The following is a 27,592-nucleotide window of genomic DNA, read 5'->3' as shown; positions in this document are numbered from 1 at the left end:
CAGGTTTTGTGAATATCTATCAGTTTGACATGTGAAAGTTTATGCTAGAATCGTCTATATGTTTTTCGACAAAATCTAATTTAAATATTTTTTTGTAGAGGATGTAACATACCCTAAGAACTTAGCAGCGACAGGTCCCATCTCCAGGACCCTGGCTGCGAGCGCCTCTCCCTCCATCAAGGGCGGCATGTGGTTGATGCGGGATGGCTTCAAGTACCTGCAAGAATTTCAGCATAATTATGTAGTACCTAGTAGCTTTTTTTACCGTTACGTTTTTATTATTTAATCTCTATCAATTCCTTTATATCTTTCTTTGCTTTTTAATCTCTTTCTATCTTACTCTCTGCTCTAACTACCATTTTTACTTCTATCGACCTATTTTCTTTTGGATGTTTTATTCTTATTTGGAATTTTATTTTAAAACTATTTCTTTATAAATATTAGCTACCAATTGAACATACCTGCAAGTAATCCTAGTAGGCTGTTGTGCAGAGAGTGGGGGCACAATAACCCGCACCCCTCCCCCGCGGCAACCGCGTAAAGCACCCCCTCTCGCGTCTACGAGGAACGATACTAGGAAGCTGGAATATTTGAAGAAAAATTATATGATGAAATCCAGTCCTGTAGTCATCACACTCCAGAAATTGTTGTTGTTGGTATTTGTGACAAAAAATGGCTACATAACAATTATTTATGTTGGATGGATATTAATGTTTGTTCTATAAGACGAAACGTCACAAAAAAAGTCATAAGAGCATAATTGAAAACAATATCGCATCATATTTCATTTGTTTGTATAAAGGTTGTAAGGAAAAAAATATTAAATTGTTTACTTACTTCTTCCACTGCAGTTTTTTCCTGTAGATCCGAGTGAGCATGCGCAGAGAGCGAACAATTTTGTTATAAATGTTTACATTCTGAAATAGTAATGTTACCATCGTAAAACGTTTCATTGAAATCTAAAAGCGTTATTACTATACTATTGTTATTTCGGATTTGTGTACATTTGAGCTTCCGCGTTGTGGAACGATATTACATATTGCATCAGTTATGCTTGGAATATAAAATGTACTTAAAAAAACCTTTAGTAATATAATAGCTCCAATTTTTATTTATTATAGTGTAGCAGTATTCAAGTTTTCTGTATTTGGGGAAGGAACTGTTTCCTGAGATACTGGCTAACCACCTAGTTCAGGGAACAGAGCTTCTGTGTATTGTAGTGGTTTCAATAAAAAGTTAAGAGATATAAAGAGCTCGATCGATCTGTAGATGAATGATCATCTTGATCTAACGAGTCCCTCCGTGTTTCGGAAGGTATGTTAATTAAATAAGTGGGTGACAACTGCCATTTGTACATCCTTGGCAGTCGTTACAAGCAGTATAACTAAGGGTTTGCCAAGAAACTGGATTGAGGTAATCAGATAGGCAGTCGCTCCACGTAAAGCACTAGTACTCAGCTGCATCATGTTAAGACTGGAGTCCAACTCCAAAATAGATCTACAAAGGCTAGGTAAATAATGATTAGTGTTTGTAACACAATACTGACTTGGGTTGCGTAGGATCCACATTGTAGCAATACCCTTCAGGCGCCTGCGCAGTGCTGTAGCGGCTGATGCTCTTCACCACCACTTCTTGTTGTGGTTGGTATGGCATGCCGTTCACTGAGCCTGTGAGGAGAGGAATATGCTTTAGAATAAAATTAGTAATACTTGAGAGGCCATTGGAATAGATATTTTACTGTCAGTGTCACAATTGTTTTCAGGTATGCATTAATAGAAATGGTGCCTGTAGACAAATACTTGATGGAAAATTACCTCTTCATAACTTTCTTTGTTGGATTACCCTTTGAGTGCTCTTTTGAGTAGTGATTTAAACAAATGGCTACGGCACATTTGGTGCAATACTCGCAGAAAAGTTTTAGGACACTAGTAGAAGTATTTTTATATGTAGACATTTATCTTACCTTGTGACAATTCCATAATATTCTTATGACTCATAGCAGACTCGGTCCTTTCGTCTTTAGTCACGTCGATAGGCAGAGAGTCGTCTCCTAAAGACTTCATGTCGTCTGCTGTCAGGTAGCGATATGGCTGGTCGTTGAGGATTGTGTCCTCACCTGGATTGAAAAGAAAAAAAGGAATTATAATATTTCTTTGTTTGCCTTTGTAGAGCGAACGTTTTTTAGGATATGGGGGAATCGGTCGTTTATTGCAGAAATGTGCAAGAAAAGTTTATATTGTTCTTCTACTTTAGATTTTCAAATGCAATTTCTTTTTTCAAGCCCATGCTTTGATGATAAAGATACGTTGATTCAGTATTATTCGCTGATATGATCTTTATGAAATAAACAAAACCATAAAACCGACATGCGTGATAAATCTCTACTAGCTTAAAAAGTCAGAAACAAGTGGAACAATCACATTTAGGGGACTGGTCTAGATGCAACACTTGCTTATCTAGCTAAGAGATCCCTCAACTGCTATTTTTAACCATATTGCGATTCTAGTGCTGTCATCAGATAAAATGGTTGTAAATACATAAACGCGAAGACTGTGTAATAAAAGAAAATGTTGTACTAACCTCCTTCTTCTTCAGAATCCGACATAAAGGTCTCCAGCATGGTTTCTGGAGCCACCACCTTGTACTTCTCCTGGGAGACAGGTGCTATGGATGGTTCTGACACCTCCTTGAGTGTCTCCATGACCGTCACGTAGCCGAGCTTCGAAGCTATGTCCAGAGGAGTTTGGCCATTCTGTTGGGAAGTAAAAAAAATTGTTGAGCTCATGAAGGAATGTTTACAAAATCTTCGTATTTTTTTCATGTCACACTCATATCCAAGAAGACGTACGTCTAGTTAAAGTATGATTATTTTTTGTATTTGGTAATATTATATGTTACATCTTTAGTTTTGCTAACTTTTAACATAATAGGACAATTTTACTGTTCTTACTGTGTTCTGATTTCCTGTGTTGTTAATTTTCCTGGTGTACAATAAAGCATTATCTATTTATCTACTTTAATATTCTTAGTATATTACCGTGGTAGTGGCGTTTGCATCGGACTTGTGTTCCAACAAAATGTTGACGATGTTAATGTGCCCCTGCTGAGCGGCGTGGTGGAGCGCTGTATATCTGTAGTAAACACATTGAAATTTTAAAATTTGCACTTGCTGAGGACTTAAAAATTCTGAAATCTAACGCGCTTTCATTTCAAAACTACTGAACCGAAATTTGGTAATTAGTTTTAAGCTTGAGAAGGTACAATAAGCTTCATTTTACAAAGGTGCGAGATGAAATTCCTTCGGATAGTGGGTGGAACCACGGGAACAGCAAGTTGGATAATGTTTCTCCATTTTTGTACACCGTAGTCTCAATCCGCTTCAATGGATAGGCAGCCTTGGAGCAGTGGAAGCTTTAAAGTAGTTTAAAATCTTACCCATGTGTAGTCTGAGCTTTAACAGACGCGCCGTTCTCAAGCAGGAACCGCACCATGTTCGCCTGGCCATAGTGACTGGCGATGTGCAGCGGTGTGTACCCGCCTTTAGTGCAGATATCCACCTGATAATGAGAAGAATTGATATTAAGGTATTGGAATATACAAATGTCGTTGATTTTAAATACTTTTATTAAGGAGAGTATCAGGACCAGCGCTCAAATATTTATTTTTTGAAGATCAGTCTCTTCTAGAAGTGTGATAAATGTGATAATACTTGAGTATAATATAGGTTTTATGCAAGAATTAAATGAAGGCTAACTTTTAGCCTGGCGCATAAGTATATAGGTAGTTCCTTTGGGACGAGGGTGAATATTCGGGCAGAAGCTGGTGGACTGATCAAGATTATATCATACAAAAGTACAAAGAAATTAAAAAGTCTATCCATTTTTTTAATGAAATAAATATCGTACCTCAGCTCCATTCTTGACGAGAAGTTGAGCGACTGGCACTCGATCCTCTTGAGCTGCCAGGTGTAACGCTGCCAGTCCATTCTTCGCCTGCTGGTCTACTTCAGCTCCGTGCTCTTGGAGAAGGGAGCACATTTCTGTGTGACCCTGGGAGAAATAAGCAGAATTGAAAAGAAAGTGTTGAAGTTTATGTTGATAGATAAAAATAATTATAGATAGATCAAGGATGATATTTATTCGGAAGACTTGTGATGCGATATTATGTCCAAGAAAATAGACCCTAATACAACCATGATTAACGAACTCTCAAAGATCCAGCTTACCGAATTCTCCTTATGAGGCATTTAGAAAGATAGCTAACGGAATAACTTCATGTATAATAGTTTTCTCAAATCCATCTAATGGACTAAGGGCGGATTTCAACAACCTATTTATTTACTAAACAGAGACACAAATACTTTGAATTTTACATATAAAGGGTTAATTTCAAAATTAAACTATTTCTAGTGAGGAAATCACATGGTTCCAATAACCTATATAGACCCTATGTGCTTTGAACTATTACCTGCTGAGCAGCCAAATGTAGAGGCGTGAACCCAGCCTTGGACTCAGCGTTGGTCAGGGCTCCGTACTCCAGCAGGGTGGCTGCCGTCTCCATCTGATTCTTGCGAGCCGCTATGTGGAGAGGAGTGTGCCCGTTCTTGGCTACAGCCTGGTTTTGGAAATATGGAATTATTAGGTGGAGTATGTAGATATGGTTTCATTACAGAGTGACAATTTCTGCTTTTGCGTTGAGTAGAAGAGTAATAAACATCTTGCCCAATTTCGATCATCATCACAGAGGTTGATAAAAAAAAATACTTGGACTATCATCTTACCGTTTTGACTGGGCAGATTTGCCACCTGGTGCGATTTTTGTATCTTCATAAACAATGAGTATCATATTGTTACATTTATAGTCTAAACTGACATAACTCTCACCAAATGTGCAGAAACGAGGTTATAAAAACAACTCGAGGGTAGACAAAAGATTACAACTGACCTTAGCATCAGCCCCCTTCTCCATGAGCGTGGTGGCGACAGCCTGCTGGTCGTACTGCGCCGCGATGTGGAGTGGAGTCATGCCATTCTTGCCAGCTTGGTCGGGAGAGGCACCATGAGCTAGGAGGAGGTTTGCCACCTAGGAGGGGAAAACGCATTTAATAATTTGTGATCATTACGATTAAACACATGTTTTACAATGACATAAATATAGTGTAAAAGGGAACAGTTCAGACTGTTTCAACAAATGTCAATTGAGAAGGTTTTCCTAAAAATGATTTAAGTACTCCTAAACTGCTAAGACTTGTAAAAAAATTGGTTGTCTGTAAAGTCGGTTTACTGACGATAGTTGAACGTGACAACGTCATAAGAAAATACTGATGGAATGGTTGCATTTTTCAAAAGAAAATTTTCATTTTATTTGTTTGATAGATATTTTGTATGGATGTAGAGAAGGAGGTTAATGGAAATCATAATTGAACTGATCAAGTTACATTTATTTGTACGCATAAATACAATTATGTCAATTTTTTTTTAAATATATTTATTTATTTTTTCCTAAGTTCCCTAAGTAATTTCATACTGGCTCAGTGATTTAAAGAAAAAAAAATATATTGATTGATTTAATTGAGAAATGGAAATTGGGATGGAATTAGATAATCAAAAGTGTTTCTAATTTAAAATATAGGTTTTCTGGTTTGACAAGAAAAAACTACTTCGTACCTTGGTACTTTTCTTTTTAACATTTTTTACCTCGAATTTAATTTATTCTTTAATTAAATGAAAAACATTTTTTATAAAAAAGAAAAATATATTTTATAAAAATTGGTGTCAATTAAATTGGCCCGAAGTGTTTCGTCGTCCTGACGTACGTCAACCGCAGCTGAGAACCAATCCCGAGTGACGGCTATGACGCGATGCGCTGCGGGCCAATCACCGCTTTACCGCCGCCCCCGCGCTCCCTTCATACCACTAAAGGGACCCAATAAATCACTTCTGCGCAGGTGAAAGTCAGGGCTCGACTTCCGTGCCGGTAACTGTACTTAACTAGCAAACGACAAGTCAGTACATGAACGCGCGATTGATTATTTAAAATGTGTAGGTAGTTATAAAAAGTAATCTCGTAATCGTGATTGCAACTACAATTTGTAGTTAGTAATCAAATTTTTTAACTACTTTTTACGATTATTTAATGTAATTTGCAGTTTTGATTACTAACTACAATATGTAGTTGTAGTTAGTAATCAGTAGTTAGATTTCATTTTGCCCAACACTGGCTATGCTCCATAATTATTTCGATCGAATAGTAAAGCAATAGGCATGATGACAATTTTTTAAATTCCTTTGTATGATGTAGGTATACGTCTATTGTATATGAAAAATTATTAATTTTAAGAAAATGCGAAGTTTTTTTATCAAATAATTGCATTTTTCTCTGTCCACTTTGAATCCGGCGCGAAAACGCTTGTCAGTGTCATGTCGTCACTTGTGACGTCACGACTGAAATTACAAGACGCAAGTAAACAACGCTCGTGCAATAATTAAGTTTTTTGTGTTATTAAATATGAATTCGAAAGTGCATAGGTGTTGTGGGGTCCCCCAGTGTAAGAACACATCCAAAACAACTCCTGATAAGTTATTTGTGTACGTTCCTCACAATAAAAAAATACGAAACAAGTGGCTTAAACTTGCAAGGCGAGATTCAAAAGCAATATTGCCCAGGGACCAACTTTATTTTTTTGTTTTATTTTTTGCGTTTCAGCTGTACGTAACTCACAGCGTCATCACCATAGGATGGCCTGGAGGACCTAAAAGAAAAATCAATTTATAAATAAAGGGTAGAACCATGATAATAGATTTCATTAACATTTACACCTGATAACAAATACATTGTCAAAAGTAATTTTAAGGAATTATTTATAACTAAAATTGTTTTTAATTAAACTAATATTCTAACATAGAAGTTTTTTTAATTAAACTAATACACTTACATAGAAGTTTTTTTAATTAAACTAGTATACTTACGTTGTACTTTTAACATTTCTAAATTCAGCTGAACAAAAATCTTTATTTGATGCGAAAAACTCTCCTAGCATTATGATATCAATTCTAGGCAAATTAGCGCTGTTTGCCTTGATAAATCCGGGCTCCATAACTCGTGTTATAAACAATTATTTAATTAAAAACAAAGATCGCAGTGGAAGTTCACAATAGCGAAATGTGACGTTCGCGCGCTTTCGCGCGAGTTGTTTTCAGAGATGACGTCACGAGCTCTGATTGGTGTTCAAGATATCATGGCGGATTGCCTTATTTCGTAATTTTATTTTATAAAAATACATATTAATCACATTATTAATAAAGAAAACAATGCGCGTTTTATATTCCAAGCTTCAAGTTTAATTTAATAAATATATTATTTTAATGATTTTTGATTACTGTCATCATGCCTATTGATTTTTTACTCATCGTGAAATAGTTCTATTACCTTATTATTATAGTTTTGTTATAGCATAACCTACAATCGCTGCACTAGCGGACTGATGCTATTTATTTTAATTATGAAAGCACGAATATTCGACAATATATCACTGAACATATATTTAATATCGAAAGAATCATTACCTTTATCGTCGCAATTATCGTTGCTATAAACAATTTACACCACATTCACTTTTCACTGCACTTCATACTTGACGAAAATATGTAAATATATTATTGAATAGCAGCTGTTTACGCGGACGCATCGCTCACTCAAGTGGGAGAGAGACAGATGTCGAACGCTGCCGAACGCGTAGGCCGATTGTGCGATGGAACGCCTCAGAGCGAGGTAACGCCGCATGAGTCATGTTTTTTCGTGCGTGCAGCCGGCTCCATCGATTTATAAGACGTTGTCACGTCAAAAACCTACCTTCAAGTTTCCATATTTAGCAGCTAAATGGAGTGCCGTGAATCCTTTCTTGGTAGTAGCCGTGAGTGGAGCGTTGTGCTCAATCAACGCCGCTGCAACCTGCCAGTCAATCGATGTTGATTAATATAAGTATATAAAACGCTAACTGCCAGGTTATTTTAAAGAGTCATGAAAACTGCTCAGTTCCAAAATACTTTTTCTGTAATTTTACAAATTCAAAAATGTCTTAGAAGATTTTGTTCCGTATGCTGTCAGGCATTAGAGGCAAGAAGCCAAGAAACTGATTATATTAGTCTAGTCAAGCGGTATTGCTCCATATAAAACAATACTAAATAGACTAGGCTGGAAACCAGTTATACAATTTATCTGGACAAAACTACTAAAACATACTTAATTGGTAATTCTTAACTTACATCATGATTATGCTGTTTAGCAGCAATATGCAGCGGATTATAATGATCGGCAGTCATAGCTCTAACGTCAGCGCCGTGCTGCAGCAGCAAGACTGCAATGTCCACGTTGCCGAGACGAGAGGCGATGTGTAGGGGCGTCTGTCTCTCTCTAGCTTTAGCCTCTACTGCTGCTCCGTTGCGGAGGAGGATGCGGATTATGTCCGTCTGTGGAAAAAGAGTAGAATTAATGATATGGCTTTTTTTTTACTGAAACTTTTATAATAGACCTGCATATATTCTTAGACAAAAACAAATATGAATGTCATATTTGAAAGGATCAGAAATAGATATTGAAGGGCTCTTATCCGGTAAGCATTTTTTTATTATTTACCAGTAACTGCCTTTGAAAAATTTGTCATTGAAACTGACTGATTTTTAAATGGAATATTTAAAAAGGTAAATAAAAAAAGGTAGGTTTAGGTAAATAAAAAAATCTGAAGCCTCTTCATAGTCAATGCTTTGATTGATTTTGGACCCTTAAACAGCCGCCTTAAAATTGGGCCCAGACATATTCCAATTTAAGTAACCATACCTGGTTAGCTCTCGCAGCTAAATGCAGAGGAGTCTCTCCCCTAACAGTAGGCACGTCAGGGTTGGCCTCATGCTGCAGCAGGTAGATCACGATGTTCATGCAGCCCATGAACGCTGCCACGTGGAGTGGAGTCAGACCTGATTCTGTTGTGGCTTGGATACCTGGTGGATGGAGGAGTTTTTAAGTAAGAAGGTCGTATACTGTATATTTGAGGAAATGACGATTGAATAAAAAGTGTAAAATATGAAGAAAAGAGAAGGTTAGCGGTGTATGATGAGACAATTTAGATGGTCAAAAATTAAGGTCACAAATAGGAGGGATGAAACAAAGATATATATTGTTTTTCCACTTCTCCCTTTCACTTCTGTTAGGTTAAAATGCTAGTATACTTACTTGCACCATACTTGAGTAGCAGTTCCACCACTTTGATCCTGTTCTTCTTGCAGGCAATGTGCAGTGGTGTGAAACCATTTAGAGCACGCGCATTCGCGTCCGCGTTCCTATGAACCAAATAGAAAATGAGATTTCTTTCCACTTGTACTAGGTAATGTTAGCATTATTGCAAGAGATTAATTCCCCAAAATCATCATGAGCCTTTTGCCCTTATCCCAATTTATTTGGGATCGACAATTCAGTAAATTATCAGGTAAATTGTCAGAGGTTTTTTTTTAAGAGGTTGTATTTCCATCTTCTCTGTGTGAGAGGAACATTGTACACAGTAGTACACACTCCTCATAAATCATGCGAATGACTTTGAACCCCTAAAATCAGATAACAAAATAATTGCTACCTATTTCTTACTTTAAATAATTTTTACCTGTCCAGCAACAATTTAGCGACTTTAGCATGTCCACAATGGGCAGCCACATGCAGTGCTGTGAGATAGTCGACAGTGACGTCATCGACGGGCGCGCGGCGCGACAGCAGCACGCGCGCGGCTTCCGCGTGGTCGCCTTGTGCCGCCATGTGGAGGGGGGCTAGGCCGTTCTGGTGGGGGGAGAATGTGGTTTTAGTGGTGTAGAAGACTGAGTCTAAACTTGTTAAGCAATAAGCGTAATTTGAAATTGTTTCAAATGCCATCCATCCTATGTAACAAATTATGCTGATTTTCACTGGCAGAGGTAAGATAGGTACGTAGTTTTACATTTCCAACAAAAACAGAGTTACAGTTACAGAAACATTAACAGACAATGTTTCGGTTTCTTTCCAGGAGAAATCTATATTGTATCTATGCCACGAATAATATTAATGTCCTGGTTGTTATGAAAGGTAAGACTTCGAGGTTCAACGTGAATCTAAATTATAATAATTTACTTTGTGAAAAATTAGAATGCTACGTGAGAAATCAAAGTCAGCATGACTTCAGACATCAAACAATTTTAAGTAGACAAATTCAGTACCTATACTATACTGATATTTCCTATACTAAAAAACTACTACTAACTATACTATAGATACTGATATTTCCTATACTAAAAAAGTTCATCAATTTGACACCCTCTTACCTTACTCTTACTGGTGATAGGAGCGCCCCTATCCAGCAATGCCTCCACGACCCTCTCATGTCCAGACCTGGCGGCACAGTGGAGAGGAGTCAGCCCGTCTCTAGTGCGCGCCTCTACGTTAGCCCCGTTGTCGCATAATAGGGACACCATATTTTCCTTGCCTGCAAGAATGGTGGTTGAATGACTTGATCTGAGTTAAAAGGTGATTAAACCTTTGTGGAAGAGATTTCGATTACAAACGATTATAATCTATTAATAGATTTTCTGCTTTCAATAATTTTGGAAGCTGCAAATATCATGGTCTTGTGAACTTTCTAACTTTACAGAATCTCTCAAACTTGAGGAAATTGATTTAAAAATGTATAGTTAGTACATATTGCCACATAATTAAGTCATTCAATTAAAACGTCTCCTGCAACCATTTGAATACAACTAACAAGAGTAACGAGATAACGGGTAATACGCAGTTGAGATTTTCACAAAACATCGTCAGGTACAGTTTCTTTATTAGTGGTCTTACCCCACTTAGCAGCAACATGCAGCGGGCAGATGTTGTGCTTAGCAGCACAGTTGACATCAGCTCCTTTAGCCAGCAGCAGTCTGGCGACTGCCTCGTTGCCGTAATGAGCAGCAATGTGCAGCGGAGTGAAGCCGGACTTCGAAGTCACGTCGGGGTTGTGTTCATTCTGATTGGAGAAAAGGTGATTTTATGAAAGGTGACCTTTTGAGACTTTTTAAAAACTAAATTTGACATTAGAGTTTATTTGTTGCAGAAACCGAAAGTGAAGTATACATACAGAAAGATGTTTAGGTAAAAAGCTTTGTACAAGTTCTATAATCTTCAAAACACAGAGCAGAAGAATGTATTGAAGGCAGAAAAAAATACTTTATGTTAAAGTTACCACATTAGTGGTAGGTAGTTAGTACATGATAATCTTAGATCATGTAGAAGAATACAGTTGGAAATCTCAAAGAACTAGATAGCTCTTAAAAGAGTTAACTTCTCTTACCTCAAGTAATAAATTAGCAGCTTTAACATCGTCCTTCTTGGCAGCGATGTGGAGCGCTGGCAAGCGCACCCTGCCGCGGGTGTCAGCTTCTAGGAGAACTGCCACCACCTTCTCATGGCCTTGCTGCATAGCCACGGCTAAGGGGGTAAAGCCATCCTAGAAGACAAGTGGACATTGAATGCTGAGAGGAAATTACACCCTAAAACTTAACCGATAAAGTTAATTCTAGAATGAAACAGAGATCCGAAAGAGAAATCAATATCGAGTATTTCCTGTAGGTACAATGTACTGGTTTGAAACGGGTTCTCTTCATCATCGAATGTGTTTAAAACGAAAATGTTGGAGTAGTTAGCAATTGGCCATTTCACCCTAAAACGACTGACAAGATTCCAAAAACGGGCCTTTATATGAGCTTTTTCATAAGAATACGTACTGTGGAAAACAATAAAAGTATCGAGTACTTTATATTCAGTGCTTACCTCAGTAGCAAGACTCTGGTTGGCTCCATTAGCAAGCAGGAATTTCACGACACCATCGTGATTCTCCTGTGCAGCCATGTATAATGGTGTGAAGCCATTCTGGGATTGGATGTTGACCTGGCAAAACAAAATAAATAATTAGATTAAACACACAAGATAAGATCGTAAAGGTAAAGTGGAAAGTATGCAATCACACAAGGACTGCCCAGATTCAGAGAATCCAAATTCAAAACTAAACCGAGTGTGTCTATAGGTTAGGTTAGGTAAGTAGGAAACCTCAAATAATCATTCACGTGATTTCAAAATTTCCCCAAAACATGACAATGTAATAAGGCCTGTAAATAAACGACCTGTCGAAACCCATGGAAATAACCAAAACATCCAAAATTACAACAAATGAATAACGCACAAAATTAAAATGTTGCACTTAAGCCAACCGATTTATATTCCCCAATACATCAAAATATTTTTAAAACTGTCGATTGGCGAAGTGTTTCACTTATATTTGTTATTGTACCTGTCAGTCAATCCTTTTAAAATATCATACGGACAGACAATACATTACAGTGATCAATTTGCTTTATTTTGAGCAGCAATATTAATGATCGGACTCAATTTGAGTTATTTTTGCTGATAAAAGAAAGACAGGCGGCCTAATTTATTTGCAAGTTCTTAACTCGCACTCGACATAAAAAAAGAAACTGAGCAGTTCCATAAAAATATTTTTTATGCCAAAGACTCAGCATGAGAAAAATCATAAAGTCGATTTGAAGAAGAAAAAAAACTATTTTCGTATTCAATACGATCACTTTCCAAATCAATCTCAATAACAATCTATCGAAATGGCCATAAAAGACCATAATTTATCGCAGGCATTGCAAAGGGGAGTCCACTCACCCTTCAAGGAACAAATGTATCTAATCACCCTCAATAAGCATAAATCTTGGGCAATGCGTAACATGTATTTCACATTCACCCTGATGAAAGCTCGTTAAGTTCATGAATGGTAATAAGCTCACTGGACCGTTGTAGTTCAAATAGTCTTATAACGACAAGCGCTTACGTAGGTACTCATCTCTTTAAAAAGTCCGGCAGGACTAGGTATAGTGGATATTTCGACATAAACTTTAATGGCATAATGTTTTCTGATCAACTGTTCCCAAAAATTTGGAGTGCTAAAACTTATTAGAGAATAGCTGAGGAATACTCGAATATTATTATGTGTAATGTTGCCAGACTAACAATATACGAGAAGATTAATTACAATATCATAACTTCTGTTGCTACCAAAAGTAATTTATTCTTCTGGACTCGATAATCATGACTGATCACATTTTCCCAAGTTCGTGTCATATCCAGCTGTCCACACGTTACATAAATATCAATATTTTCTTTTCCTTTGATAAATCCCTTTTAGCACTGTTTGTACTGCTCGTTCCAGTTTCTTTAATGGCATGTTTATTTATCTTTTCCTTTTGTGTTTACCCTTGAACTTTTACTTTGGCTTCGTGTTTTTGGCAATGTTCGTATTCTTGTTTATCATTATTGAGTTTTTTGAGGTCGTTTCGGTGTAATAAAAGTCTTTCATCTTTGGTTTCTGCTGCATTTTCTGTTTTATGTGTTTGGGTTACATGTTTTGGGGAAGTTTTCAATGTGTTTCAAGACCTTGGACGAATACTTTTGGAATATTATAACTATGTAAAACGTTATTTATTGTGAAATATGTTCGTTGCCTTAACCGAATATGCAAACGAATATGATGTTTTTAATTTTAACTTCATTATCTATCAAATCTTAGAAATAAAAATACACGGTAGTCTAAACGCATGGTAGCAAAAATATAGACTACTCCCCATTCTCTTTGGGCCTTCCTACATATTCAAAATCATCACTAAAAAAATCTCCTATTCCCTAATAACAATTCTTACCTGTGCTGAAGTCTGCACCAGCAACTTAACGACTGCCTCTTGCCCCGCAAGCGAAGCGATGTGCAGCGCTGTATTGCCCTTCTTCGTGGCAGCGTCGATTGCTGCACCGCGCTGCAGCAGCTCTCGGACCACCTCCACGTGCCCATCCTTGGAAGCTAGGTGTATGGCGTTTAGACCGTTCTGGGGACAAACGAGGTAGTTTTAATGTACTGGCATTAAATGCCCAATGTTGCTGTGCACTAACAGGATCCACAAATGTAAGTAGCTGTAAGCTTATTGTAACACCTTGACAAACTTGTAGAACGCAAATAAATGATATGAATATGAATGAATAAATATTGTAGACATCATCTGTATGGGGCATGGATATAATTTTATTTGATCGATTTTCAGTCTAAGTTGAGCGAAACTAACAAGAACAACTGCTTAACGAGACAGGCAGTCGATAAATATGGGCTGTCCAAGACCGGATTGATTGGCGCTTATTAAGGAAGCTAGGTTCAACAGTGGATGCCAATAGGCTGGTATAAGATGATAGCCTATCTGACTCCCAAGCAACACCATAACCGTTGGAAAGACTGTTGTTCAGATATTCTGACTTCTTATTGCAAGCAACGACTGACAAAGATGTATGTATGTACAAATAACAACCGAGTCAACACTGTAACGTATTTTCCGAAACTATGAGGCTGGTAATACAATGGTGGATGTAATCCATGGAACGAACGCCTAGTAACAATGAAGGAAAAATCTTATGTATATTTTTGATATAGGACCTACTTTGAGAGCGTGTCAATAGCGTGGGACAAAACCATTAGTTTATGATTACCATATTCTGAATACATTTTGTGTGTGTCTGGTTTATTATTCGGGTCACGTATGTAATAGGATTATGTATAAAGGCGAACATATATTAATGGAACTTGTTGCTGTGGCGCGGTCTGAATTGTGTACATAATATGATTTTTTTGCCGTAAAAATATTATAAGTTTCTTATTCTCACACATCTTAAAATGTTATGAATATGGCGCTTACACGTATTGTCATTTTTTAGCACATCATCATTAGCCTAGCCCTTTTCCAGCTGTATTGGAATCGGCTTAGAGCCTATCATAACAACGACAACCGGGTTACACATTTAGGAGTCGCCGCTGCCGGATACGGCTTGCTTGGACGACATGATGATGATGATGATGGGATCGGCTTCATCTTCTATCTGTATTTTACATGCAGAGACTGCGTATCTGATCTCATCAACCAAATTACTTGGGCAAACTCTAAACCTTTTCACGAACAGACATGAACAAAAATTCATGCTAACAAATACCCATTAAAACCATATGTAAACCCGGATAACTATCCCCGGATCTCAATAAATTTCCCATTTCACAATAAATTCAAGGACAATTCACGGAAGCCTTGAGCCTAGCAGTACACCTACAGGAAAATAGGCCAATAGGTCACTTTGTACCGTAAATAGGTCAAGGATTGGAAACTGGTTCAAGATCCTTCAAATACAGGTTGCAGGATATTGTACCCGGGATTTTATTGAGGACAGATTTATTATTAAGATGCTGAATAAACTTTAGATATTTTGTTTGAGATAAGAGAGGTAAGGATTATGCTTCACAGGGTGAACGATTACCTTGAAGCTTTTTTTTTTCATTGTATTTTAAGAGATTTAATTTGTAGTTCAATTGATCTGCTGGTATTTTTGTTGGTTATTCCGTTTCAAAAAAATGGAAACTTTGAACATAGTCCAGTTTTGATATATTATAATTGTAATTTTCATATATTTTATTTTCCGACTAGACTAATTCAGACTCTGTAACGCCCATAAATCAGTTCAAAATGTGTTTCGGAAAAAATCTCCCAGTACCTACACATAACTAAGGCCGTCAGTCCCGTCAGAAAATTAACTACGAAGCAAGAATTTAATTAAACAGCATAGCCTAATCACACTTATATAATATAATGAAAAAATATAGTTGGTCTGTCGCGTATAAAATGTCACGCAATTCAATCCGTGTTGGCACGCCAAGAGAATTGTCACGCCAACTTAGGTTTTAGCTGCTATAACTCTAGTGAGAGAATGTGTTTCTACTGATTTCCGGCTGTTGGAAAATCGTACGTGGTTATTAAAACAAAATAACTAATCTCTTTCTCTTGTTTACCTGTGCGCAAGCTCGTAAACCGAAGATTGTTCGCTTTGAACGCTATGCGGTTTCACTAATAAACACAAACACCTACTTCTTTAACAGAAAACATGATTTTATTTTGTATTTAAGTACGTTTTTTGACGACCTCGTGGCTAAATCAAGATACTCAAGAAGAACCCCTAAGACCTCGTGGCTAGATCGATTGATCATAAAGTTAATCAACGCTTAGCGCGATGGATGAGTAACCACTTTGTCATGACCCCAACATATGTAGTTGGGAAAAGGCTAGACAGATGATAATTAGCTTTTTATCTCGAGTAGTTCCATCGGGAAGTAGATGAAAATGTAAGCAGAAGCTAGTTCCCGAACTAACAGAATTTGGCACACTTTATTTAGTAGTTTTAGTTCATTTAAACCGTATGATATCTCCATTCGTGACAGCTTCGCGTGCGTACCTCAAATATACGGAAAATAGCCCTAATTTACATGTTAAACTAAGTTTATTCAAAACTCAACCGTATTTTAAGAGCTGTAGAGTTTTCTTTCTATGTACATTGTAGGATGGTAAACTTTGCAGGTTTACTTTCGCAAATTATTACGCCTGATTACGATTTTTAGTTATGTCTTTATTGCTAGTAATGTAAGCCAAAATATTTTTGTTGGAGTTATAATGACAAACAAAATTACATAAAACCATATAATTTTACTAACGTACAGAAATTGCGCTTTTTTATTTTGGTAGTGGCGATGAGACCTCGTAAAATTACATCTTAAAATATCTTTGGTCAATGGCAATTGTTTACTGCTACGGGATTTTTTTAAAGGAACATGGTGGGTTTTAGTCACTTGATCTCATTCACGTTATCTGATGATCCCTCAAACAACCTTTTTTTTTATTCCAGATCATATCCTAGTTAAAAATGTAAACGTTTTTTTTTTCATGTATTTTTAAGCTATTGCATAGCTTCTATCGCAGGCCTTGAGCGCGGAGACCAAATCCAGAAATTCCGTAACGAAAAAACCTCACGCTCCCCACTCCGACGGGCAAGTACTAGGAAATCATAAGTGCATTGAAGCCAGATGCATTACCAACTTGTAATAATTTTCTACACTAAAATAATGGTATTGAAATCGAATCATTTTTTGTCACAAGTACTAGGGTGACATAACTTAACAGAAGATATTCGCTATCGGATTACTAAGTACATAATGCACTTTTTCTTCAACTTATCGACAAAAGACTTTTCAAATACCTTCCTTCGTGCTTCTGAATGATTCGATTTCAATACCATTGTTTTAGTGTAGAAAATTATTACAAGTTGGTAATGCATCTGGCTTCAATGCACGTGTAAATAAATAATTATAATTGCATAAGTTGATACAGAATGCTATGCAATAGCTTTACCGCGGCAGTCCCCGAGTGCCACACGTATTTTTTATTTGTATTTATCAAAGTAATTACCCATGCAATCAATGCTTCTTTGCCAACGCAGTGGCAGTAAATTGATGCCCTTCTTAAAGAAATTAGCTGGATGGGAGGCAACCATTTGTTCAAAGGCATTTTTTACTGCCTCTCGGGTACTGAATTTTTTACCCGATAAAAACTTATCCAAATTCTGGAAAAAGTTGTAGTGTGTGGGCGCAAGGTCTGGTGACTGGCGGACGACGGAAAAAATCATTCATTTGTGTGTCTGTTGAGCTGTGCAAGGCACGTCTCGACGCGTACTTCGCGCTAGTGTTCATTGAGTTCGTGGGACACCCATTTGTTAAGCTTTTTTACCTTGCCAATTTGACGCAAATGGATCAATATTGTTTTGACGCTAACGTCGAAAGCTTTAGCAGTAGATTGTGTATCATCAGCTTCAATTCATAATCGCCTTTAATTCATCGTTGTCGACCAGTCTTCGGTTCAACTTTCAGATGGAAATTTCCAAAACGGAAGCGAGCACACCAATAACAGGTACGTTTAGCTCCGTAAACGTCGTTGATGTTACGTGCCGCTTGTGCCGCGTTGCTGCACCACGGTACTCATATTCCATAATAACTTGATTTTTTAACGTATCCACGATGAAGAAGAAGATTGAAATGCGATGACAATGTAGCACTAATCAGTAAACTAATGACTACTTTTGGAAGATGAATTCCATGTTTTTTTTTTAATAAACTTAATTTGAAATTACAATTCTTAGCCAAACAAAAAATATTATGATTTGAAATGGCCATTACCGCAGAACGGCAATTTCATAGGTAAAGACCTAATATTAAGCGTCGGCACAGCATGTGAAAACATCAAACCTATATGCAGATGCAAAAATAAACTGCTTTAATACTAATACACCTCGAAACAGCTACTTTCATAAAAAACTACCTCGCAAAAAATCCATGAAACTTTCAGAATTACATACTACACTAGAAAGTATGTTTATGTATGTGTACAAAGTTATGTAAATACAGTCTGCGTATAATGACGTCGCCGCCCACGTCTCGAGTGATGCTCATGGCAAATGACGTCACAGTGTTGCCATACTACTGTCTGTATATACATAATGTAAGTGTGTAGGGATGTAGGTACTATTTGATCCTATGTTGGGTTATAAACATGGCTAAAATGTCGATTCAATTTTGATTTTTCAAATTTCATAAGCATTAGTTTAAAAACGTCTACCTACCTAGACATAATTATGAGCTTGGAAGCTTTTGTCAGTCGATAATAATAATAATAATAAGCCCCGCAGGGCATCTGAGGCGGATGACGGGGAGTAGCGACCCCGCGGGGCTATATATCCGAGTGCTCCAGGGAGAGTATACTGTCCCCCACCTCCGGCTTGCCGGAGTGAAGCATGACTGGGGATAGGTCTCCCGCCTCTTGGCTTGCCTTCATCGGCCGGTCAGAGTGGAGTCGCTAGAGCAAGGTTAGTCCTGCTCGGAGGGAAGGTGCCTCGTGGTAAGTGGCGAGTGGGCCGGTGATGCTGGACCCACAGGGAGCGCGTGATCTGCGTTTAAAGTCCGCCGAGGTATCCTCACCCTTCTCAGCCGCTCATGTCCCTGTTGCCCTCTTGTTGCTTTTCAGTGACAGATTCCCGGGGGCCCAGTAAGTGAGTTGGCGAGTCTCCACCTGCCATTTTAACATGTATTTAATACATTGTCATCGGCAGGTGCCATAGCTCCCGTAGTTTCCCCATTCCTAGTCCATTAGCATCCCATCACAATAGCCTAAGTAGTTTTCATCTATAGTTAGCAATAGTTTAGCACAGAACCGGGGATTGTCCTTGGGTACATTTCTATAGTGTATACAGGGATAATCGTCGGTTTTGTGTCACCATTTCATTAAAGTTGTCTCAAAAGGGCTTCAGCGTGTTGGCTTCGGCCCCACGTTCGCCTCCCAAAAATCCGGGACTCTATAGTCCCGAGGTCTGGAAGAGACATACATTTATAATAATAATAATATATTTTTATTTAAATTACATTACAGCATGAATTACATGTTTACATGTTGATGTTTGCTTTATTCGCAAACAATTAAAAAAATCGTTTATTTTACTTCTAAAAGTTTCATGTTACAGGTATGTATGTACCTATGTGTATGTTTTCATGAAAGCGGATGAGCACTCCCTATCTTAAGCATACAAAGACAATGTGCTTAACACACAAGTATAGTAAAACATCTGGTTAACTCACACCATCATCTCGTTAATATTAAATCCGCCATATTAATATCATAATATCATGTGAAATGACACCATAAAGACCACGGAGTAAGGAAAGATGAGCGGAGGTGCCATAATGCAGGTAGGTCAGGCGCCTTCTTCCAGGTCAAATTCGTACAGTGGCCATGACCAAAACGATTAGTTACGAATGAACTAAAGAGCCTTTCAGGCTCTTTGAGATATCTGTCAACGATTTTTGGTATTACAAAAAATAATCAGTAACGTTCAAAATAAAGCAAATAAAACAATCGTTAAAAATAAAGCAGTAACGTTCCTCGTCTTTCGCTCACTCGCTTTTTGCATCACTTTCGCATTACTTTCTTAGGTGATTTTCTGTTATGGCACCTCCGCTAGTTACTTTGTTCTCCATGCATTAATATACAAAAAAAAAACCCAAGATGCATACGTCTCAAATACGTCCTCACCAAATGAGCGCACCATCAAAATTGTGCGCTCATTTTCTATGTCCTATTTATTGCTTTAATAACAGTGCGTTGTAATAACGACTTTAAGCAACTCGAGTAAAGTTGAACTTGCAATAACGTATGCTTGTACCTTATAGAAAGAGACAGAATTCGTGTTCGGGGACACTTTCGAGCGTAACTTTTATTCGAGATCTTGGGTTTTTGTATATCAATGTATCCATAATAAAGACATACTTACAGCATTGCTAACGTTGATATCAACGCCCTGTTCTAGGAGACTTATGATCTTTTCGATTTGGCCGGCGCGCGCAGCCCGCAGGAACGCGGTGCTCGCGTCCGCCTGTGAACAAGGAAATTACAACTTTAAATACATGGAGCAATGGTTTAATTCAGCTTGCAGTTTTGTTGGTGCTTATGCCTGGAAGCTGTTGATGTGATCTTGTTGATGTGATCTTTTAACAGAGCAATTACAACTTTAATATAGGCTATTAGAGTTGAATTCAGCTTGCAGTTTTGGTCATAGTTATGTCAAGTGTTAAAGTATGATTTTTAAAGGAGCTTACAGAATTGCTGGAAGTTATGGATAAGGGAATAACAATGGTATGGCTGGAATTAAATACAATTAATTAAGAAAAATAGCAGTATTATTAAAGCCGTGAGCTAACATACAATTCTAAATACGAATACATAAAAATCTATACATATACATTCAGCACTTTTTTCCTACATAATTACTATAGTCTTTGCAACTTCAAATCCATTATCCCCGATCCCTTTTTCACAGTTTCTAAAAGCATCCACATCAACCCCAGCTATAAACATAAGGTCTCAAGGGACACCTTTTTTGTCCACGAAGGTTCTATCTCTCAAAGTATTGACTTTTTATGTATTCTGTAGAGAATAAATTGGATGGGAAGTATCGATTTTAGTCTTTGCGCATACTACAGACTAAATAGTCGGCAGACAGTTGGCCAGAAGGTTGAAAAAAAAAAATTTTAAGAAAATTTAAATCCGTGTGATGATGTCCTCCTAGCCGATTATCGGCTACGGCGACTGTTCTCATGTAAGGAGATTAGCCAACTGCGCAGGACATATTAGTGCACAAGCATTTGCGATGACACATCGTCATCATCATCATCTCAGCCATAGGACGTCCAATGCTGAACATAGGCCTCAACCTTAAATCTCCACAGATACCTGTTGGAGGCGACCTGCATCCAGCGTCTTCCGGCGACCTTTATAAGGTTGTATGTCCACCTTGTTGGTGGACGTCTACTGCGAGAGATCTACAGAAAACTTTTCAAATAAATTCTACCCTTAGAATCTAGATCAACGTAATAAGCTAAAAGAAAAGTTTGTATAAGATAGGTATGCAGGCTGAAATAAGCCTTCGTTTCTTATTAGGGCCTGTCACGACATACGTCACAGGGGATTTATATAGTACTACGTCACTTGCTAGTTCTCTCAAATACATACATGTGTATGCGATGTCTACACATACCCAAAATATTTTCACTCCTGTATCAAAATATAAGTTTTTGATGGCATTTACATTCCTTACTAGTATATCTAATGATGCTACAGTTCCAAATGCAAGTGTTTTTGGAATAGTTTTTAGTTTCTAGATGCCAGATCAAATGACAGCTCACCCATCGGTCTTCAAATAATATGTTGGTCAAAAAGCAAATCTGTAGTTTCTTATTTATCGAAATTTTCTTAGCATACAGCAATAGTACTAACTTAATGTAACTTAAGGTTTTATACCTTCTCACAACAAAGTACCTATATTAATAAACACCGTTTTACTACTCCTTGTATCTTCAAACTAAGTAGGTACTTTAACTTAACCTGAAGAAGCTATATCAGATTTTAACTGCGGTCATAAAGTACAGCAAAGGTCAGCCTGTAAAGCGGCCTTGTCTAAAAACGTCTGAAGCCTGGATCGATCCGGGCCTGGAGGTCAAAAGCGTTGGAGTACGAAATTGTACCTAGTCTAGTATGAAAATTTTCAATCTACGAGTAGGCAGTTCAAATTTTATAGTAGAAGAATTTTTAAAGGCAGCCTTCCCGGGAATTCTTCTCCTTGACTATCGGTTTCTCGCAGTTTCACCTGTTTTTTCCACGGAGACAACTTTCCGTAAAAATAGCACTATATCCTTAAACAGGCTTTGGACTCTCTGTGTATTTCATTTGAATCAGTTCTATAGTATTGGCGCGAACGCTCGAAAGACAGATAAACGTGGATAATCACTTTTCACTTTTCGTTATGTATCATTGAACTTAATACTGCGTCATTAGCAGAGGCTACTTAATCCTAAAACTATATGTAAAAAGGATTGATTACATCATCAACTAGCTCTAGTCTCTTTTGAAGAAGTATATCTGAAACGAAATGAAGAGTATCGGTGAGTACGAAAAATATTTGCAAGTCAACAAATAGCAATAAGTTGGACCCTCATCATTGCTTTCAGGAGAAAACTGTTATTTAGGCCTTTTATTTGTTTTTGCTTTATTTCATATCAAAAATAATAAGTATAAGGATAGTGTAGACTGTAGATGACATAGAAGATTATATTACAAAGAAACACAGGTATTTTTCAGTGTACAAACAATGGTACAAACACACAAAATAAACCACGATACCCTTTGGAAACAAAAGCTGGATTGATCGTATCGGATTTAAAAAACAAATCATGTCTACAAAGACTACAAATTGACAATGCTACGTATTTTAACATGGATTCGCAGAAAACGGCTGTGTCTAAATCCATGTGATATAAATCTAGCCTCGTATCGATCTTGCCATAAACTGCTAGAGTGGAGACAGTATTATGAATGTAGGAAAATAAACAATTTATGTGTTTTGTATTTTTAGGGGTTTTGAAGAAGAATGTGGATGAATAGAGAGAAAACAAGAAAATATGGATCTTTTGGAAGAATAGATGGAACAACATGAATGAGAAGGGAGTAAATTTTAGTATGAAGGCTAAGATATAAGTAAAAGATATTGCGCCGAGCCAAAATAAATAAGAAGCAAGGCAGAAGAAAGAAGATTCTCAAAAGAAGAAGTGAAGACGTTCAAGAAGAGGTGTTTCTTAAGTGTAGCGTACCTTTTTGTAAAAACTGCCAATGTATTATGTAATTCACTTTTGTACAAGTCAAAATTCTGCAGTAACAAATTATGTTATTCCAGAAATGGTACCTTTTATAACTAACGCCATTTTCTATTCAAAGGGATTCCCCGAAGCGAGGGACATTATAAAACGTTTAGCTTTTTCTGAGAAACATTGGTTTGACTGGAATATTACATAGGCCTATTTTTGAAATATATCTTGAGTCTAAAATATAACTTAGCTAGTTATTTTAAGGCACTTGACATCTAAAAATAATTCAGTGATTAAAATAAAACAGTTTTTAAATTAACCCTTACGCTATGTTTATGAATTTAAATTAATTTGATTCTAACGTTTTTTGATGCTTTTATGCTACCTACGAAACTTAATTTGCGTCTACAGAAATTATTGTTGGCGCCCAACGTGGGACACTTAAACACAAGAAATCAGATAAAAGCTTTTAATGTAGGTACATGAAGACGTTGATATCTAAATACATATTTATATGCCATAAACTTGTGCCTATATTCCCAAGACTAGGGCGTGTAAACATAAGATCCCCCCCCCCCCCCACAGGGTCTGACGTCATCAACGCTTCGCAACTGTTTTATTATGATTATCACTCCTTCAATGGCTCCTTTATTATTTCTGGGTAGAACGTGGAAATTACAGGCCTTTTCTGGCATAGGTAGTTTCGGTAAAATCTAATTCAATCCAGTTCTCATTTCATTAGGTAAGTATGTAGTTGCCTATTACCATCACACTTTTATTTCTCTCTTATTTCTCGTACATTTTCCAATTTCTTATTGGGGATGATGAAAAGAACCATGCCTATGACTTAAAGCAGGGAAGAAGTTTTTTTTGATTGATTCAACAGCATAAGATGTATAAGTTTTTCTTTTCTGTTTCTCTGATACAACCTAAATACAAATTCTTAATACTTTATGCCTAACTTTGGAAATCTAGGTTATACCAGCTGATTTTCTAGAAAGCCTAGACAGATTGTTCTCACGAGAAATCCATCTCATTTCGATTTCATTTATACGCCACATTGATTCGGGTGCGAAAACCAATATCTGAAACGATCAATCTAGCTTTCCTTTGATTCTAAATAAGAAAGCAAAATAGGGAATTCAGCCTTTTCATTTTTTAATTATTGTGCTTTTTCTCGTAAGTGAGACGTGCCGAACATTTCTACACTCCATATCGTGACAAATTAATGAGTAAAGTCAATAGTTTCCAAATAGTATTTTCAATGTTTATGCTGTCTTTTTTACTATTCCTATACATAACAGCTTGGTTTTTAAAATTAACTAACATAAACAGCTATATCCCTCTTTCATCTACTAAGCCCATGAATAGTAAAGAGCAGAAAATATTCTCTCCACACCACACTTTCCAACCGAATTAACAACCACTAAAACGACCCCTAAAATCTGTACCACAGTAATTACAGCCCTCTCAATAGGCTTCAAACCACTGCATTTTCAATATTTTGAGCTCTACTTCAAATGCTGCCTACCCCCTACCATTATACGCGAGTGGTTTCTCTGATGAATCTCAACGAGCTGTAAAAAAGAGTGGAATACTATTTGTGTGTTCACCACCGAAATGCATAGCGTGAAGGTTTTAATTAATATGTAAAATAAGAGTACCTATACGTAATATAGGATATACTTAAAATGGCAGGGGTTAAAACCCTTTGCAACTCATTAAAAAGACGAACCATTGAGAATATTTTTGTAGGTACATGTATTTATAATATAATTATTAAAATAAAATGTGCCTTTTAAGTTATATTTTCTTTTTAATATCTGCACATAAGTATTGAATCATACAATTAAATATTACGTAGTGCTATTGGTTGATCTAGACAGAGTTATTTATTTGAACTCGCTAATCTCAGGAACTTGTAGTTCGATTAAAAAATAACTGTCAGTCTTAGAGCCCAGTTATTAAGGAAGACTATAGGCTTTCTTTAATTTGCGTGCGCGGATTATATTCCAGAAGACACGAGTGAATCCGCTAGCGCAAGCTAGAACACTAATTCACGTATCCACCCATTTCACTAATCACGATATTATGATACTATCCAGCTATGTGTGTGCATGACTTACGTCAATTACGCTGTGAATTCTATATTAATTTCGTTAAAAATATGTCATAGAGTAAATTATATAACAAAATTAGAATAGTTTTAATGTGGATACCAGATTTTTTTTTCTTTACTGGCATAACGAGTATTACATCCGAGACGGTAAACATGTTTTTTATTATTTATGTTATCACAATAAAATTTGGTTCATACTGATGTGCGAAAGATGAATCTCACTAGGTAAATGTGGGTAAATTAAATGGTCATTAGGACAGTTAAACACCCACAATAAGAAACCATTATTTTCTGAAAATGATCCTACAAAGCTCAAAGTATAAAATCATACCCCTAAAAAACCGTAAACGCTATCAATCATCAAAACATTTGTCATCGATTTTTTACCAAGTAAAGTTTAACACTGTCTAGAGGGGTGAAATTGACAAAAGAAGTACAGCATTTTAATTTATATTAATATCCATTTTATTTTCGTTGTGGGCATTAAAGTTTTATAGTTCTGTGTACTTACACAGGGTTATGAAAAATATTCGTGTTCATTTTAATAAGTAAATGGCTAAAAATATTCCATCTAGAGTAGAAACTTTACCGCTGAAAAAACATCTCCCAAAAATTACTATTGAAGTACAACCAAATAAGCATTTGGAGAATGTTTTTAGATGTTGTTTTTATTACTAACAAAAAAAAATAGTCACCGATGGAAGTTACCCAGTTAAAAGTTTGAAAACTTGAATTCGAACATGAAAAAATACGAAAAAAGAAACGATAAAATGTGCAATGTTTCTCTCATCCAAACTTCACATAAAAATATACAGCGCAGCTTTTGTCAAACAAATGATTATAATCATCTAAAATCAAAACAATAGAAACTCAAGTACCACCTACAAAAGTCACGTGTCATATTTTTTCAAAAAAAAAAATGTCTCTAATGAATTCAAAGAACAAAAAGTCAGCAACCCTATATTTCTTGAGCATAGAATGCACGCGAGCAATTATATCACACCCCTGAGCTGGGGTTGCAACCCTATGCACGGGGGTGTAAGGGGTTCCATGGTGATTTGTGAATCAATAGATATGTTTGCTTCGATTACGTTCGTTTTGGAAATGTCGATATTTCGAGGCATGTGGGTAACGTTGTATATTTTTTTAGGATTTTTTGGAAATGTGTGAATATGGATTATAAAATTTAGGAGTACCTAAATCTTATTTAATAGTTATGTTGAAATTGTATGTATTCACTCTATAGTTATACATATTGAATTCACAAATCTATATCTACTACAAATATAAAGGTTTTTTTTTTGTTTTGTACCGTGAAGGCTCCGAAACCATTGAAACGATTAGAAAAGTTATTTTACTTTAGGAAAGATAAAAAAGGCTATACCTATTTTATCCGGGCATTAGAACAAGATTCCCTAGGAAACCGCGGGAAAACAGCTAATTCTACCAAATTTTCAAAGTCAAAGTCAAAGTCAAATCATTTATTTCATTTAGGCCTTTACAAGCACTTATGAACGTCAAAATTATAACTAAGTTTGATTCTAGTTGCCCATTCCAAAAGTAGCTTCCTATGGAGAAGAACGGGCAAGAAACTCCATGGTTACTCTTTTTAAAAATAATATAGTATTACAATTTGTATGTATTGATACATACAGTAAAAGCATGCGAAGATCATGTAGAATCGCAAAGACAAATGAGGATAAAGTGACAATTAAAATGCTACATGGTGTTCACATTTACAAATTGGTTTATATTCTGGTACAAAGTTACAAACAAATAATCAAAAGATGAATACAATTTTATTTGCTGGTGTAATTTTAATTTGTTAATTAATTAGATATTGTCAGTATGTCCTATGGAGCAGGACCAGCATGTTTCCAAGCATTTTTATCTTGAATGTAATCTTCTAATTTATAATATGCTTGCTTACAAAGTGTGGCTTTTATATGAGTTTTAAACCGCATGTCATTTAGTTCCAGAATGTTGTCTGGTATTTTATTCAGGCGCAAATTAATCAAAAGAAAAAAAATTATACTGAATCAATCAATCAATTTTGCCTAAATAAATACAATATCTTTCATCAATATTTGCAATAAATACAATAGCCCTTCACAAATAGCCATTAGGAAAAAGCCGATTTGGCCAATGTTCATTATAAGAATAACAGAAATCGGTAATATCAGCGGGGGTCACAGAATGTCCCTTATCCTTTTATGCTGGCTAGCTAAAATGTCAATTATTTTCGCGTTCAAAGAAAAATACCCATGTATTGGGGAAAGAGATTATTACTTCTATAGCAGTAGACTCAATTTTGAAATCCT

General features: G+C 36.5%; 1 protein-coding gene across 1 annotated transcript in view; it reads right to left on the bottom strand.

Moving 5' to 3' along the window:
* Window positions 1–27,592, bottom strand: part of LOC124642662 (ankyrin-2-like) — a 65,896-nt gene that overhangs the window by 29,774 nt on the left and 8,530 nt on the right. The window contains exons 2-23 of the mRNA XM_047181249.1: window positions 20,287–20,388; window positions 13,758–13,937; window positions 11,830–11,946; window positions 11,351–11,506; window positions 10,861–11,026; window positions 10,341–10,501; window positions 9,653–9,822; window positions 9,229–9,335; window positions 8,836–8,996; window positions 8,265–8,468; window positions 7,852–7,950; window positions 4,945–5,082; window positions 4,468–4,614; window positions 3,906–4,049; window positions 3,436–3,557; window positions 3,038–3,131; window positions 2,581–2,752; window positions 1,964–2,116; window positions 1,547–1,667; window positions 838–858; window positions 462–581; window positions 113–217 (exon numbers count right to left, since the gene is read on the bottom strand). Coding sequence (XP_047037205.1) covers window positions 113–217; window positions 462–581; window positions 838–858; window positions 1,547–1,667; window positions 1,964–2,116; window positions 2,581–2,752; window positions 3,038–3,131; window positions 3,436–3,557; window positions 3,906–4,049; window positions 4,468–4,614; window positions 4,945–5,082; window positions 7,852–7,950; window positions 8,265–8,468; window positions 8,836–8,996; window positions 9,229–9,335; window positions 9,653–9,822; window positions 10,341–10,501; window positions 10,861–11,026; window positions 11,351–11,506; window positions 11,830–11,946; window positions 13,758–13,937; window positions 20,287–20,388 — 2,960 coding nt within the window. The remainder of the gene's footprint in view (window positions 1–112; window positions 218–461; window positions 582–837; window positions 859–1,546; window positions 1,668–1,963; window positions 2,117–2,580; window positions 2,753–3,037; window positions 3,132–3,435; window positions 3,558–3,905; window positions 4,050–4,467; window positions 4,615–4,944; window positions 5,083–7,851; window positions 7,951–8,264; window positions 8,469–8,835; window positions 8,997–9,228; window positions 9,336–9,652; window positions 9,823–10,340; window positions 10,502–10,860; window positions 11,027–11,350; window positions 11,507–11,829; window positions 11,947–13,757; window positions 13,938–20,286; window positions 20,389–27,592) is intronic.

The sequence above is a fragment of the Helicoverpa zea genome, chromosome 25 (assembly GCF_022581195.2).
Source record: "Helicoverpa zea isolate HzStark_Cry1AcR chromosome 25, ilHelZeax1.1, whole genome shotgun sequence".
Classification (NCBI taxonomy): domain Eukaryota; kingdom Metazoa; phylum Arthropoda; class Insecta; order Lepidoptera; family Noctuidae; genus Helicoverpa; species Helicoverpa zea.
This window is presented reverse-complemented; position numbering and strand designations above follow the sequence as displayed.